The sequence below is a fragment of the Polypterus senegalus genome, chromosome 16 (assembly GCF_016835505.1).
Source record: "Polypterus senegalus isolate Bchr_013 chromosome 16, ASM1683550v1, whole genome shotgun sequence".
In the NCBI taxonomy this organism is placed as follows: domain Eukaryota; kingdom Metazoa; phylum Chordata; class Cladistia; order Polypteriformes; family Polypteridae; genus Polypterus; species Polypterus senegalus.
In genome coordinates this window covers 836,334-854,127 of record NC_053169.1, presented here as the reverse complement: position 1 = coordinate 854,127, position 17,794 = coordinate 836,334, and the positions used below count along the sequence as shown (strand labels likewise).

General features: G+C 33.8%; 1 protein-coding gene across 1 annotated transcript in view; it reads right to left on the bottom strand.

The window, feature by feature from the left end:
* The window catches only part of washc5 (WASH complex subunit 5), a 44,595-nt gene that overhangs the window by 6,500 nt on the left and 20,301 nt on the right, over window positions 1-17,794 (bottom strand). Inside the window, exons 9-24 of the mRNA XM_039738134.1 lie at window positions 17,211-17,338; window positions 16,519-16,648; window positions 15,827-15,939; window positions 15,581-15,747; window positions 12,841-12,916; window positions 11,394-11,504; window positions 10,582-10,722; window positions 8,840-8,920; window positions 7,282-7,383; window positions 6,975-7,154; window positions 5,538-5,662; window positions 4,944-5,106; window positions 3,288-3,390; window positions 2,758-2,837; window positions 1,008-1,111; window positions 501-630 (exon numbers count right to left, since the gene is read on the bottom strand). Coding sequence (XP_039594068.1) covers window positions 501-630; window positions 1,008-1,111; window positions 2,758-2,837; window positions 3,288-3,390; window positions 4,944-5,106; window positions 5,538-5,662; window positions 6,975-7,154; window positions 7,282-7,383; window positions 8,840-8,920; window positions 10,582-10,722; window positions 11,394-11,504; window positions 12,841-12,916; window positions 15,581-15,747; window positions 15,827-15,939; window positions 16,519-16,648; window positions 17,211-17,338 — 1,934 coding nt within the window. The remainder of the gene's footprint in view (window positions 1-500; window positions 631-1,007; window positions 1,112-2,757; window positions 2,838-3,287; window positions 3,391-4,943; window positions 5,107-5,537; window positions 5,663-6,974; window positions 7,155-7,281; window positions 7,384-8,839; window positions 8,921-10,581; window positions 10,723-11,393; window positions 11,505-12,840; window positions 12,917-15,580; window positions 15,748-15,826; window positions 15,940-16,518; window positions 16,649-17,210; window positions 17,339-17,794) is intronic.

Here is a 17,794-nt window from a genome sequence, read left to right as displayed (position 1 = left end):
AGTTCCAATGCAAGATAGTCTCTAAAGTGGAATTTGTTTCTTTTCAAATACCAAGCTAAGCCAACAGCATTTTCACACAATTACTGTAGTAATGTCATACAGGTGCCTCTGCTAGATTGGGTGATAAACAGCAATTGCCGAGACACAAAAGACACATGAGCTCTTAAATACATTTTAAAATGTGGAAAAACTGGCAGCTTGACCAGTGTACCTTTTAGAAACATCCAAGACTGTTGCAGTAAACAGCCTTGGTGTAGCCTTAGCTTGGTAAGGATAAAATATTCTGTTGATTTCTCAATAGTTTTAACAATTCTGAGGCTATTCTTGCTGCGTCTATTTAGTACAGTAGAATGCCTCAAGAGTCTCCATTCTGTCTAAAGATGATGACCAAACAGAGAAGGCTTTCATCATTCAATCTTCTCCTATGGTCATAATTAGCAACACAATGTTCCACTTTTTTGCCCTTGTCACTCAGTCAAACGGTGATCAATTGCACTTACTTTATTCAATGGGTTATTTAAACCAGCTGCTTCCAAGTATGCTGTGATTTCATAAAGAAGAGTGTTTTCTTCTTTTGGGTATGGCAGCAAAGGATTCTGGTAATGGGCTTCAATGTCAGCTAGCAAAGCCCTGAAAGTAAATAGCAGTGCATTTCATAGAATGCAAAAAATTGTCAAATACATGCACAACCTAATGCTAACTTAAAGGTAACAACATACTGTAATGCTTATTATACTGTATATACAGTGGTGTGAAAAACTATTTGCCCCCTTCCTGATTTCTTATTCTTTGGGGTTGTTTTGCTCCCTAAATAATAAAAACCATCATTTAAAAACTGCATTTTGTGTTTACTTGTGTTATATTTGACTAATGGTTAAAATACAAGATATAACATTAAAATTACATAATAATGCACATTACAGTAAAACTGAGATCTTAACTCCATAATCAGGCTGGAAAACCTTAATTGAAAGCACAATTAGACAAAAGAATGCCATGATACATACTTGTTTAAATTATCCAGGGCAGCTGCCAGATGTTTAGAATCAAATTTACAGGAATAGTTTAGCTCATTAGCTATCTGGCGTCTCAAAATCTGCATTTGGCCAACCTAAAAATGATAAATAATGAAAAAAAAAAATTAAGGTAGACTAAATAAGTAAGAACTTAAATAAGTAAAAACTCAGACAACTTTGACGGATATGTATGGGGTATGTGATGGGAATTTTGGAATAAAGCGTTCAGTTTTAATGGATACTGGGCCATCGAAGGAAGTTATGTAGGTTGAAACACTGAGATTATTGCAAAATTTATCACTTAACCAATTTAAAGACCATTACAACAGTAAATTAATAAAGAATGATTTCAAGCACACATGTTTAATGAAAAAGCACGTCATCAACCCAGATGGAGCTTTTAAAGAAGCCCACAAACTAATGCATCTCTCAAATAAGTTAAGCTTTATTAAACAAGCTGATCAAAATCTTGATGTTTCTAAAGAAATCAAGGCAAGCGTAACAGAATCGTACTTTATATTTCACTTTTTCTCAAATTAGACAATCACCGAGTTACAGAGTATAGCAACTCCTGTTATGATCCCATATTTTGGGAAAGCAAGCATCTTCTCAAGGGGACTTTAAGAAATATTGTGTTAGTTAAAGTGACTAATCAGGCATTAGACTGTACACTAATGGTGAGCCCATTACAATTGAACCCTGTCCACATGTCCTCACTTATCTCACGACATTTGAGATATGAATTGATTTGAGAAATCTAGTGTGGACAAGTGTGCCAGTCAGTGAATGGACCAGGACAGGTTACAGTTGGGACACAGGCTCTATTTTAGGTACTAAAGATAGAACTTTCGAGGTAAAGTAGTTATACCCATTAATTATGGCAACAAGTTGCCCATGCCATTTAAGAGTTTTACCGTACTCTATGCAGGTGGCAATAACGACCCTGTAAAACTCTTTGTGTGCATATACATGTATGTATGAAAATGTAAATATATTTGTTTACTGTCTCTTTATGGAATACCATTTATTCCAAAATGAAATTAAATTTCAATTATAAAATAATTTTATGCTAAACTATATATAAATGAGTCAATAAAGAATTTAAAAATTCATAATTATTTATAATTAAATAAGAGCCATCTAATGATTATGAAATATCGTCATCTGAGGCCTGTTTGAAATAAAATCTGTAATAATAATAATAATAATAAACTATAACATTGTATTTCATAATAATTTGATAATTTAATAAAAATTTGATGTCTTACTTAATTTTACATTTTTTCATAAATGACATTCCATATTTGTGCTATATGTAGTTTTTAAACACAATTATCACAGATATTACTTTCAGACCAGCAATGCAGTGAAATCTCCATTTTAAAATGGCTCTTAAAGAAAGGTTTTGTCTTGCACTGTAAATTGATGTGTGATACATGTCACCGAATGAAATGTAGTAAACACTGCAGAAGATCTTCACATTCTGCAAAGCAATGCTGTCCCATGAAGCTGTAAAGATTTGGCCATTACCTGAAGTTATTTGATTGTTCTGCGAAACATGTACAAGGTGCTGCCCTGTGGGTAGTTAACTGTGTCTGTGTGATCTGGCAACAAGTAACTAATGAATAAGTAAAGGAAGATTGTAGTGTCCAAACCTGTACTAAGTTAATTGAGCACTTTTGGAGTATTTTTCCGTACAGCTATAGTTTCCAACCACTCTTAGTATTTTTAACATGGTTACCTTTTGGATCGCCTCTAAATAAGGAGTCCAAACTTTCTGAGTTTTCATGACAGCTGTAGAGTAAACTTTAGAAGCATTTGCTGCAAAAAAAAAAAACAAAAAAAACACTCAGTTTACTTAACGTGTAAAATTGTAAGTCTAACTTTTACCTTTAGGTTAGTGATGAAAATATAGTGCAATTTACTTCAATGTAATAACAACGCTGTTTATTTATGTGTTTACTTGCATCTGTTAAGATCATAAATTACCATATATTATCAACTAGGTCTGTCTTCTAAACTGGTTAGGAGAAAAATCTGCAGCCACTGTGGCCCACCAGGCCCAGGCGTGACTACAGTAATGCTGCTGTAACGTATCCATTTTTTCCCTCACACCAAAGCAGACCACAGAGATGTCAAATTGGGTTGGAGAAACTGACTTACTCAATTTCCTCTTAGTTAATAGGACTTACATGTGCAGAGTTTATAGTCTGAGTTTTGAAATGTATATTAATCATATAATATGTATGAATGTATTCATACTGCACTTACCCACAATACCTTTCACAGGAGACACAGCATTCATCAGTGCTCTTAAAATGTCGAGTAAATATCTGTCTCTAAGGATTGTCCTCTGAAGCATACTCAGAAAAATCTGCAAATTTCACAAACAGATAAGTTATTTTAGTTATAACCATCCTTCCACTTATCTTTAATACAGCCACTGATGTTCAACACAGGCCAACACGAGTCTTACAGAATATAAATAAGACAGCTCCCTAGAAATGAAGAACACTAAGACTTTTTTTTTTTTTTTAAGGCAAATGATAGATGCATTCAAACTGACTACCCTGAACTATTTTTCTCCCAAGTACTTTTTCACTGTCTGTAATTACTTTCACATAGTTGACACAAACACACATAAGCAAACAATAAATGCTAACTACTGGTAAAGAGTTAAATATATGTAATTGGACCAAGTGCATACCCAAAACATATGGAAAAACAAATGCATGACTAATAAAATAAATAAATAAATGTAACTCATCATTTTTCAAGTTGCCTGCCTCAAGGACGTGTACAAACAATCTTAATCTTAACAAAAGATGAATGTTGCTACAATAAGAAAAACTATTTAACATTATCTAAACAATGGACTTCGAAGCACAGTGATACGGTTTACATAATATGTTTGGCATGTGGTATATCAACTAACAGCACATCTTTCATCTCATTTAATTTAAGATCAAATGCCTACAGTACTCACTCAAACATTCTAAGCTTAGGTCATTGTTTAACAACTTGATCCTGAAGGAAACCCGTAGCCTGTGGAGTTCAATCCAAACATTTTATGCAATCAAAGGACATTACTTGCCATCAATGTATCAGCTAATCCAGAAGAGCCAGTCATTTATTAGACTTTGGTAGTAAATTCTGAAAAATGACAATTGTCATCATAGCCTTTAATACCCGGGAGTCTATTACCATATCTTTCACTTTCATTTAATTTAATAAAAATAACAAAAAAAAAAAATTCTGTGGTATTTACCTCTAACTGCAAATGCAGTGCTCAACTCCATGTGCATTTTATCTCCTGTTTATAACATGTGCTGATTTTTCTTGAAGTGTCTATTTAACAATACTTTTAAAAAAAAAAATGCATGCGTTTTGAATGTTGTGAGCAAACAACTAGATAACTGGCACATGTTTTTTCATATTGTTTCCTATTTTACAGTATTGATCACCACTGGCTTTTATTATACCATAAACATTTTTTATTGTCATTCTCATTAAAAACACATTACATTTTTTTGTATGCCTTAACTACAGAATTCATGGAGTAACTAACAAATTAAAAAAAAAAATCTTTAAGCAGAGTATTCTGCCTTTTGTAGTACAGGGTAACAGGGAGTGCCTGAGGCAGAAAGTCACTCCACTGAAAGGTACACTCATTCTCAGACCCACCTCTACTCACACTAGGCCAGACGTGATTTGCTGTTTAACCTAAAAGGCAAGCTTTTCACAGTAAAACAATCTTTGTTAAGCAGTGAAGTGCTTTCTCCATGTGTTAAATAATGACAGTTTATCATATGCTATCAATTAAATTAGAGCTTTAGCAATTAATTTGTGTTTGTTTTAATATCAAACTGTTTAAAAGAACAAGTAATGTGAACATTCCAAAGCAAATGTGTAAAGTTTTGAGGTTACCTGTAGCTCCTTGACAATCATAAAACAGAGAAGTCTATCCAGGCCGTTTAAACCAAATGTTCCTAGTGTGTTCTGAATCTCCGAAAACAATCGGTTATTGGTGACCTCTTGATGAGTTCTTATGTCATACCACGTATTCAGTTGGTTAATGTAGCAAGTCACTCTGAAATTAGGCAAAAAGATGTGTGTTAGATTTGTTGATAATTCATTAAGGAATGACTAAATGGTAGTAGCTGTGTTTGGGCAATATATCTGAGTTGTAACACAAAAGGTCCCAAACAGAGAGACAGACCATTAAAAAAGTCCAACATATGAAAGGTATTTCCTGCATTTCTACCTATTTGTTTATCCAAATTGCTTTATTAAACCAACTAGCAAAATACCCGCGCTTCGCAGCGGAGAAGTAGTGTGTTAAAGAAGTAAAGAAAAAGAAAAGGAAACATTTTGAAAATAACGTAACATGATTGTCAAAGTAATTTTTTTGTGTATTTGGCCGTGATTTGACTAAAAATTCCACAAAACATGTTAACTTGCATAAAGATTTGTAAATGAAATACTACCCTGATAGATTTTTTTAAATAATATATTACATACTTGGGATCAGTGATCCTTAGAATTTCTCTGCAAAGCCGACCAATAAATGTCGCAGATTCATCCACAGGTGGATACTGAGGTATAGGAATATGAGTGGATTGGTATACACTTTGCCAATCCTGAATCTGGAAAAAAAAATGAAATGTGAATATATAAAGCAAAAATGTACATCTGCGTCACCTTTCAAAAGATAAATGTGTAAAAATTGTATATAGAGGCTTCCTATGGTTAACTAAACACATCATTCTCAAATATTCCAGTTTAGGGATGCAAGCGGTCAGAGCCCATTGCCCGGCAGAGCTGTGTGTAAGGCAGAAAGGAGCACCAGTCCATTGCAGAGCTCACTTACACACTCACTCACTCTCATGAGACAAATTTGGAATCACCAATTAACCTAATCTGGGCGCCTTTGGGGATGTACTGTAGGAATAAACAGAGAAAATATAACATGACACAAAGAGAAAATGTAAACTCTAAATGGACAACTACAAGACATTAGATTCAGAATCAGAAGCACCAATAACCTTTTTGCGTGCCTTGTTACACACACACACACACACTAGAAGACATTAAGGCTTGCAGCTTACAAGCCATTTTGTTTTTCTCATGGAAAAGTACAGATATCATGATAGTTTATTTAAGAACAGTGAAATTTATAGAATATTATTGATGTATTTATGAACTGTATTCATACTGTTGACTTGCAGTCATACATGCTACTAATCTGAATTATTTTGAGACCACTGCAGACAGGCGCTAAGATTACCTTTCCTAACTATTGAATGTGAAGCATGACCACAGTTTTGCTCAATTTTTTCAACGAGGTTGGATTTTTGGGACCTAATGGCCATGAGAGTTATCCATTAATGCAAACCGTTTTTCCTTATTTGCAAGGTTAATTAGGGACATGTTGTTACATTTGTTTATTTTTTAAACAAGTCAAAGACCCACCGCTCAAGTCATACTGTACATGGATCCAGAAATGAGAATTAAACTGACAATCTTGCCTTTTAAAGTCCTATGCTTTAGCCACTAGGGTACGCTATTTAAAAACACACAAAAAAAAAGTCACTACCACCATTCTATCTTAACATATCCTACAAATGGGTTCTCTTGCTTAGTTACCTTCTAATAAGTATAGTTTTTTTGTTAAACTTTTTGAAGGAGAATCCTAATTTGTGCAGTTATAGTGGAAAACAGAACGGTAGTGAGATCTGTTAATGAGTGGACAGGATCAAGTACAATCCTCTTCTTACTTTTATATTTAGATCTTCATCTTTTAAATTATGCGTCATGGGTTTAGGTACTTTGGGGTGTTTTCATGTTTAACAGTAATTTTTTAAAGTAATTTTAAGTATGAGGTGAAGATTTTATCATTTGAGGAATAGTACTGCATTTTGTGTTGTGTGTATTGTGTATTGTAAAAACAATGATCACCTTTGTCCTCAAGAAGTTATTGCATTCTTGCTCTACATTGTAGTTTATGATGCGGGACACTTCTTCTTGCCATATTTTAAGCCCGTAGATGCTCACATAATCTTGAATATACTCAAATGAACGGTAAAATCCATCCATGGTTGCAGCCATTTCTTTCAGCTTTGGCATTAATTCACTAGTCTAGAGAAATATCAGAAAAGTGTTTGTTATTCAGAGTATTTATACTGTAGTTACTACAATCATTGCAGGCATTAAAAAATTAATAATTTTGCTCTTAATTAAAACACACACTGATTTATTGGGATACCTTAGCTTTCGGATTAAAGATAAGACCCTTGTGCAGTGCAAAAGCAACTCTTCTGACCAACTCCTTTCGTATTCCATCCTCTAATAGCTGTTTTGGATCCACCTGAAAAGAAAAAAGAGAAGTAAATTATGTTTCAAAAAAGCCTTACACTTAAAATAATACAATGCTTGTTTACAGGAAATGATTCTGAGCATACAGAATCTAACAGTGTACAGAATGAGAAGAACAGGTGAAAGTTCAACACTGGAATGAGTGCTGTCTACTTCTTTGTTGCATATAACACATTTTGTGTCAAGGATTATAAATAATGCATGCAAAAGACAAGGTTGACAAATATATATGCAAATAAAAAGCGTCAGTGTTTTAAATATTAAAATCATGCATTTGTATGAAAAAGAACTGCAAATAGCCAAATCTTAAAACTTGCTGGAACACAGGCTTATTTTTGAATATAGCAGTCAGATATGCAAAGCACTGCTTTTTGTCATTTTACATTAACTTACTCTTTAGTTATGTCATAACTGCAGGCAGAATGATAAAAGGATAAGCACCATATAGTTTCATTCAGAAAAGATTAGTATTTAATCTAATATTACTTTTGTTCTTTGATCCAGATGTCCATGATGTATGAACATATATTTAGACATCTCCATGTAATAAGGCTGCCCAACTAACTCTACAAAAACACCAAACTTCTCAATCACTCCTGTTTTTCTTTTTTCAGTCCAATACTTGGATTTCTGCTTCTGCCTTCCAGTTAGAATTTTTCTTTACATTACATCATGATCACAACAAACGACTTCTCACCACTTGGCAGTTACAGATAAAAAAAGACCAAGTAAACACCTTTAAAATGAACTCAAAAATAGTTATTTTACCATGTTATTCATCACACAGAAGACAAACATTTGTTCTCTCATTCATCAATCCATCTTCAAACCTGCTTATCCTAAGCAGGGTCACTGGAAAGCTGCAGTCTATCCCAGCAAGCACTGGGTGCAAGATTGGAACAGTCCCTGGACAGTGTTAAAAAAATCTATGCACAACAATGAGCGGTGCAGTGGCAAACAGTACCATACAATTTTCCATTCCTGCTTAATCCTGAGCAGGGTAATTGGGGGACTAGAGCCTATCCCAGCAAATATAGGGTACAAAGAAGGAACCACCTCCAGACAGTGTTTAAAAAATCTCTACACAAACATAAGTAGTACAGTGGCAATTCTAGGAGACACATAGCGTCTGTTCATTTTGGCATGGGCAGGTACAAATAATAATGTTACTCACTTAGGTAGGGCCTTATAACTGAGATGTGCTCCATAAAATAGCCTTAATTTTTAAACTATACAATCATTAGGTCATCAGGCTTTCCTTGAAAGGCACTAGGAGCTGAAGTGGGCTCATGAAAGGAAAAAGAGCAATCCACATCTGAAATGGAGGCCTTATAGTTTGACTGGAGGGAGAGAACTTAACTAGCTTGGCTCAAGAAAAAAAAATAAAGGGTAAGTGATCTATTTATAAAACATATCACCAAGATTTAAATTTTATGAAAACTGATTACCTTTATGATACCAACTAGTGTGGTTTTCATCATGAGGATACCTTCAGTAAATATTGAAATGGCATGAGTCAATTTGGCAACCTGGAAAGAAAAAGAATATACAGTATATGTATGAAAAAGAAAATAAACAGATGGGCAGCTAGACAGTATGTACAGTTCAAAGACAGAAATTTACAACATAATTGGAATAACTCAAATACTGTGCAACAATCTAAAAGATCTTAGTCTTTAAGAGAATAAAGGCTACAGTGAACTCTGTGCTAATATAACAATTCACAGAATTGCTGTAAATATATAGGGCGATGTGCTAGTGTATAGTGCATAGCCGTTCATTCAGTCATATTAATGATTTAACATTTGTTTGCTACTATCAACAGAAGATGAAGTTTGTAATTTTAAGTGTGTCAGTTTTTTAAAAAAATATATGCAGTACATATAAAATTCAATGTGTACACAAGCCACAATTGCAGATAAGGATAAAAATAATGATTTTTAACATCAAAATACAGAACACATTTCTAAATTATGCTTAATATTAGAAACAGTTTTCAGTAATTTTAATAAGATGATTCCTGAATACTTTCTGATGAAAAATAAAACACTTTTAGTTTAAAATAAATATATTGATATTATTAAATAAGTGTATGTCCTGGCAGCTGATAAAACTGCATACAAATAAGAAATCAGTTCCCCTGAAACAAAACATTAAAAAGATAAAATGGACAGGGGAAAAAATCCTACCAGCATGGGTACATCTACAAAACAGAAGGTTATCCGAGTCCATAAGAGCATGGAAAGTAAATTCTGAGGAAGAAATGTCCACTATATTACAAAGTAGATATAACTACAGTAACTCACTATTGTATTTTTTACCATCTATATTTATATCTTTGGAGTCAAATATGGATAAGAGGGCACTTCTTTATGCCTTGTAACCTGCTCTGTGTTTTGATAGCAGAGTTTCGCTTTTTATAATTGTAGTTTTGGCGAAAGAGAAGCCATAGGAGGACCCAAGTCACAGAGACTCCAAAGTGGTTTGTGTCACAGAATTGTTACGTTGGGTTGTTTTGCTAACATGTCACAATCTACAGGCAGTCTGTCAGATAGACTTCCCTTTCTCTTTTTTCTTCTATAACGTAAGTCTAACAAGGTCAGAATACCAATGTTAAGTCTAGAACCAGATTAGTATAATGAGATAGGGGTGTCCTAAAAAGGTTTAATGTTTATTTTTTCCTTTTTAACCATAATAATCAACTTATGAAAGAATGGCTTTACTCAAAAATCCTGCACTCAGTTTCTCTCTATAGGAGCTTTGAAAGTTCTTACTTTTTCTTGTGTGTTTTGCCTCCCGAATCTCATTAGAGAACAATGTTTGATCATACAATATTAATGTAAAACTAAATGTATATATTAACTATCTTCTGAATATTTCCTCCCTGGACAAAATATATGAACAATTCACAATACGTTGCCAAAAAAACTTGTCAAAGTGCAGGGCCATTTAGGTCTTGGCTATTTTAGCTTCCTGGTAATTGCACAATTATGTCCAAGTCCTTGTAAAAACAATACAAATTTTTTTGGCTTCCATTAAAAAAAAAATATATATATATATATATATATATATATATATATATTTTTTTTTTAACGGAAGCCAAAAAATTTGTAATTTAGAAATCTTAAAAATGTTTCTCAACAATCCTGCATCATACACAGCAAATGTCTAAGTTGTGATCAAGACACACCTCATAACGTGCTCCCAACTGTGCATAATCTCGTAGTTTGTCTTTGTCAAGGCGAGTTGGTACTTCCATAATGTCATGGATTTGCAGTTTAATAATTTTTGCAAGAGATGTAAACATACTCTCAGGAATGATCTGTAGTACCTAAGTCATAAGAAAAGAAATCAGGAATGGTTTGTCAGTTTCCAAATATAATTTTTTGATAATGATAGGATGGCATTGATTTCAATTTGACATGAAGGAGAAAAAGAAAATCACTAACCAACAACTAGCCAATCAGCCCATTATAGCTCACCAAATTAAATTCAATTCACCATTTTTTATTAAACATAAATCAGGACGTGCAAAAATTTCTACTGAGCCATTTGGCATACATTATTTGGTACCTAATCCATATTTTTCTGATTGGAAGATAATTACAAACTCTCTATAAAAATAACTGTTTAGTTTATTTTAGCTGTAACTCAGTGTGTTGCTTATAAATTGAAGCTAGTACATATACATATATACATATATATATATATATACATATATACATATACATATATATACATATACATATATATATATACATATACATATATATATACATATATATATATATATATATACATACTTTATTAAATGCATAATTTTACATACTTCTACAGGTCTCCTGTGTAAGGAATTTTTATAAAACCACTCCAGCCTTCGCTCCCAACTTCTCACACTTAGTCCTCTAAAATCCCCTTTGTCTTTACTTCATTTCATGACATCACCCATACTCTGGTTTCCTAATACTCAAGCATGTTTATTGTGATAATTTTTGTTCATACCTTTCTGACATAGGAAACCAACTCTCCAGAGTAGAACTGAGAGACACTGAGAAGGTCAGGGCTGTTTGCTTGATTAATTCTCAAAAGTGGCAGATCAAGTGCCGAAGCAAGCTGGAAAAAAAGAGGAATGGCATACATTATATATATATATATATATATATATATATATATATATATATATATATATATATATATATATATATATATATATATATACACACACACACATATATATAAAATATATATATAAAAACAAATACCCATCTACCTGGAACCTTTATGTCTGAATGAGTGCTTCCAAAGAATTCTACTAATATTAAATTGTAATATTTTATAGAATCAATTCAATGTCAAAGCCTACATGTCCTGCTTGTTATGGACACTATGTGGTGAAAGAGAGTGCCCAGTGGGATTTTAAAGGGATGACCAAGGGATGAATACACTTTGAGATACAGACAATAACTAAGTGGCAAAAAGGTCTGAGTATTAGTGATCGGTAAAGTAAGAACGAAATGACTGGACCAAAATTCAAAACAAAAATCTAAGTCTAGAAAACAAAGCACAGAATCTAAAACTAAAATCATCTTGGAAGGGTCTTGTCTTTCTCTAACATTAAATATATAGAGAGAAGAGTAACACAAATTTAAATTGTTATTTTAACCCAAAGAGATAGTGTTTGGATATGCAGGCCACTATCTTATTATTTACTTATTTGGCCGACACATTTATCCAAGGTGACTTACAGCATTTGAGATACAATTGGTTTAATTCCTTTTTAATGACCAATTATAGCACAGGCAGGTAAAGTGACATTGTGTCATTGTAACACAGCATCAGTTGAGGGATTTTAATGTACAAGATACAATTTTGAAGTCCAAAGTGTTAACCACTATGCCACACTGCGTGCCTTAAATATGGCCCACACTTTAATGTCAAGTGTAATAATGGCAGTGATTGCTAGTGGATATTGTTAAAATATATAATATGGCCACAGCCATCAAAAACTTGCAACAAATAACAGTGCTTATGTCAAACAAAAATATAAACCAATACAAGCAAAAGTCAAAACTGACTAGAAATTAAATAAACATCTTCTCCCTAAGCATTACTTTTTTTCTTCTGCAAATTCTGTGTAATCCTGTGCTTCACCAAACCACACTCCAAATGACCCAACTGTTAGAAAGAGACATGCGTAATCTTAAGTAATGTCACTTCAGGTCAACTAAACTTAGTGAAAAGCTGTGCAAAAATGAGTGGTATCACTACAAATGTTGGTGGGACCTGTCCAATTTACATAACAGTTACAACATACATCAACATCTTAAACAGCATTCATTTTCTAAACTTTTTTTATTGGGACAGTTTGGCACTTGCGAGAGTGACTATCCTGTCAGAAATAGTCACAATACAGAAACTTTGGGGGGAAAAAAACTGCTTCTGCACACACCTTAATAAAAGTGGCCCTCAGCTTCGTAACCATTGAAGGGTTTGCTCTGATACTCTCTTGCATGATGGATGTAAAACTGTAACGAAATACAAAAAATAGATCAGGAATTAAAAAAAAAAATCAGAGAAAGTGTAATCACTTATCAGATATAAATATCCATTGGCCACTTTCTAAAACTGATTTAAAAAAAAAAAAGAAAGAAAACGCCATATTGTAAAAGGAAATGCAGCCTGTGCCTGACCAACCCGTCACCAACAGAGATGGATCTACAAATATGTGCAGAATGAAACATCATTCACACAAAGAATTGTGGTCATTTCTGTTTTAACCATCTATTTAATTAAATTCTGGCAATCTCCTAGGCTGGCACTATTCACACATTCGGTCGAAGGTAAGGGGGTCAAGGAACCTGTAAGACGAAGAAAAGGTTCCCATTATTTACCTTTTTTGTCCAATACAAAACAGGATGGTAATAAGCAATGGCCAAGTGTTGCGTTTGTTCTACTGAATTATTTCTGCATGATGTAAGTTATAAAGGACTATTCAAGACATAAATAAAACAATGGATCAGAAATTGAAAAGCAGCAGAGGAAAACACAAAAAAAAAAAATCAAAGCTCTAAAGATGTATTCTACTCTACTTTATTGTTCCAAAAAGATTAGTTCCCTAAAGAGAATTTCCATGCATAACGTCCAGTGTCTGCTTCAAATCCAACGACAATGCCTCCATGATTGTGAAAAACAGGGGCTGCGAACAGCATGCAGCCAAGTCTGGTGGCAGCCAGGCTGTAGAATTTCTCATTGGCTTGAATAGAGAGAAACTCCACTTTTTGTGCATTCATCCAATAACCTGATAATTTTCAAACAGCTAAACTTAGAAAACAAATAACATTCTGTAAATCATTAAGCAAATGGTTCGGCACTTTCATGATCTCTCGTGTTTGGTCCACTTGTACTAATGGCAGTGACTATGTTGCATATCGATTAGGACATTTTCCGTGCAATATTCTGGTTTCATACAAGTCTACTCCAATCAAAGAAATCTCCAGGAATTATGCTAGATCTTGACCTGGGAAGTCAGAGTCAAGTTTCTTGGGATACTTGACTTTAGCTTTGTTCACATAGGCTCCTAACCCAGGAATTTAACAGGACATTCCCATAATAGACTACATGTGTGAAATGGGCTAAACACTGACAAATGCTCCATATGCAACGTTGTCCCAGTAAGCATTAGGTCATCAATAAGGATCAACATGACAGAGAGATAACCTACTTTCACAGGAGCACTGGTTTACTTACAACCCACCTTTTTGACTGAGTTACACATCCACATAGGTTGTTTCAAACTATCACAGATCAAAGCTGGTTAACTAAACTGTAGTTTATTCACTTGGCAATGTGGAATATTAGGAGTCTGTGACATAAAAAAAAGTGTGCAGATATTACATGCTTACAAAGTCGAGCATCATGCAATTTAAAATTCCACCCAAGCTCTACTTCATATTTAACAACATTCCCTCTGCCCAAAATGGAGAATTTTTCTTTCCATCTATCACAGCTACCCTGGCAGACACAGAGTATCTTCTTTTTAAGCACTTTTTAAACAAATGGAGATTACTTCTCCAAAGACACCAGATTGGGCCAAGACACCCCTCAAACTCTCCCAGACCCCCCTCAAACTTCTCCTTGTCTGGTCCATTTGCCGTTGTATATGACTTCCTTTATGCCCAGTGCAATTTTAAATGCTATAGTGCGTTGGAACGGTGACACTTCAAGAGAGGCCCACCAAATCAACAAGCTAATTAAGACGGCAGGCTCAGTTATGGGACAGCCTCTGGACCTGGTGGAGGTAGTTGGGAAGGAAAGAATGAAAGCAAAACTGAGTGCCATTATGAACAATGCTACATATCCTGTTCATGACAAGCTAACATTGAGTACTTTCAGCCAACAAATTATTCAGATGACACTTCTCAAGAAATACTCCTGGGGCTCCTTTATACCACTGCCAATATGCTTGTATGGTGCATCACTGGGACTATGACTGCTCATTTTATCCTTGACCAAGTCAGACATTTTCCTTTCCTTTTTGTAACTCTGGTGTTTAATTGCTGGGTTTTTTTTTGTCTTTTTTTCTCTTTCTTCATCATGTAAGGCACTTTGAGCTACATTATTTGTATGAAAATGTGCTATATAAAAAAATGCTGTTTTTGATATTTGCTATATTTATTTAGATAAAGTACACATCCTTGTACTGAATTAAAGCTGGACCAGAAAATAAAGATTAGCCTGTACAATCTGCATGTTCACAACTTTACTTGATGGAATGGGCCAAAAATAAATTTAGCCTGGCTTAGTGCTAACTAAAGTATTTAAACTGTTCATCCTACTTATTCCATTAACTGGGCTGAGTTCTCTGCAGGAGCAGGTCAACATGATTTTCACACCTGACGACTACATGCTTGACTTTTTTCAGCAAAGAATAAATGAAAGAAGCACTCCACTCTGGTATCTTTTTTTCATTCAGACTCCCCTCAATATGCTACTGACCAGTACTGATAATAAAGACACTAAACATTTTCTCAGCACAGTATACAGTACTATTGTTTCCATAGAGTAGTTAAAAGGTTGGACACAAAGTCAACGATAAATCAACAGCATTATGGTGTAAAGTGTAACACCATAGGCGTTGAGACACACTGTTGGCCTAAATGGGCAACATCTTTAAAAAGCCAGTCCATTACCTGTCAATAAGCTGCCATGCGTAGGACAAATCTCCAATAATCTGCATTGTAATCAGAACTTCTTCTTTAATGTTAATTGTTCTTATCATATGATGCAAAAATCTTCTAGTGTCTCCCAGAAATTGGCAGACCTGTAGGTTTGATTCCAGCTGATGAAATTCTTGTACCTGTGGACATATTTAAAGTATGTTATTACAGTCACTGAAACAGAAAATGTAACAAATAAAATAGTTTATAACTCATTACTTCTTCCAAAGCTTGGATAAGTTGAACAGTTTTCCTTCCAGCAGCAGTTGAGTCCTCATAATTCAAAGATAAAATCTGTCTGGATATTTCTCTGAACCAAGCCTGAAGATTTTCTGTGTAGAATAATATAAAAATACTAAAGGGACTTAAAAGAAGATAAACAATAACATCATTGATACTTTCAAAATAAGACACAGACTTTTCTGCTTGTAATAATAAGTAACAAGAGAAAACAAGGATAAGCTGCAACAGTTCTTTCATGTTAGGACTTCCACCAGGGTCGTAGCTCTGGATAACATCAAAGCACCAGGACTGAAAAACGATTACCTGAGTCAGTTCACTTTAAAAATGGGGGGACACAAAAGGTAGTGGTTACTCATGTCGACTACATTACTGTACTTACAAAGAGAGCAAGGCTGACAAAAAAAATGGTATTTCATAAATGTGTAGCTAATTTTATTTATTAGCGGAAAATATATTTTTTGCCTTCCCTAAAACTGGGGATCTAAATTGACACAACATAAATGAACTTGAGAAGGTATCTGAGCATGAGGGTGCCATAAACATTAATGGCATCCACAACAGGTCCTTCTTTTTGCCTAATGCTAAATTGTTGGTGGGGAATTATTAAAGCTATCCATTTAGATCTATCAAAGCTCATCCACGATTTGGGGCAAAACAACAACACTTACCATTTTTTTCAACCCTGGTTAGTGGTTTGACACCTGAAAACACTTCAGCAAGTTCAATCATTCTTTCTGAACCCTCTTTCTTGTAATTTTCCCACTTTTGTTGCTTTTCAGACAACATTTGCTTGAACATCTGTTAGTAAAAAATCAACATAAATGTATGACTTTATGTAATCTAAAATCTGCCACATTGTAATATGGCATGTACCTGCAACATAAACTGACACTAGACAGCCAGATGGATATGAAAGGCACTACATAATAATGAAATGGACCGTTATCTGGGAATCAGATAAATCTTCATTCCTCCCTAAAGGAAAATTAACTTCTTCTGGCAACAACATAGAACATAAATGTAGGATCCAAAAAAATAGTTTCTCTTTCTCAACTGTACTACAAAGTAAGACTGAAAGGATAAATTCTTAAAATGACACATGAAATACACATATATGAATTAATCAAAATGTAACTGGTTCAGTCTAAGCATATATAAAGAAACTTTATAAATAAGTGAGACTTTCAGAGACTTCGAGGAATCTTAACGCATTTATACAATGACAGTAAATGAACCACTAAATGAACACAGGAGCAAAGTCAAAAATTCTGCTCATGTTGTATTTTGAGTCTCCAAATACATCTGTTCATATAACATACAAAACAAGTTAAAAATAAGAAAGTATTACAAACAGATTTACCTCTTTCAGAACAAACTCAAACTGAGAGGTATCCAGTAACAACTGAAAGAGAATTTTTGCATTATATTTGGAGTCATTAATCACTTGATCCTTCATTTGACGAAATCGCTTGTTATTTGGGTCATATGCTGTAAAACACATAATTAAATGTATATAAATAAATGCAAAAAAACAAAAATGCCTTAAGTATCATATATATTATCATTTATCGACTCGTGATTCCACATAAAAATACTTTAAGAACAATAATTTATTAGCACATGCTACAGGAAATCACTTCAAATATGTGTCTTTACCAAAATAAATTAATTTTTAACTGAAGCTGTTAATTGAGAATTAACAACATACGTTTTTCTTAAATTTACACATTTTGCCTTTAGCTGAGACTATTGTCAGTCAGAATTAAATTAGCATTTGTTTGTAGCTATCTTTATACAACTGATTACTCATTTTTTTTATTACAGGACTATAATCATTGTGCAAAAATTAATTAACTACTTCCTTACACAGTTTAAAAGCAAGCTTTCTGGACAGAAAATTCAGATTTGTGTTGTGCAGTGTCCCATGGGAATATGTTTTAAACA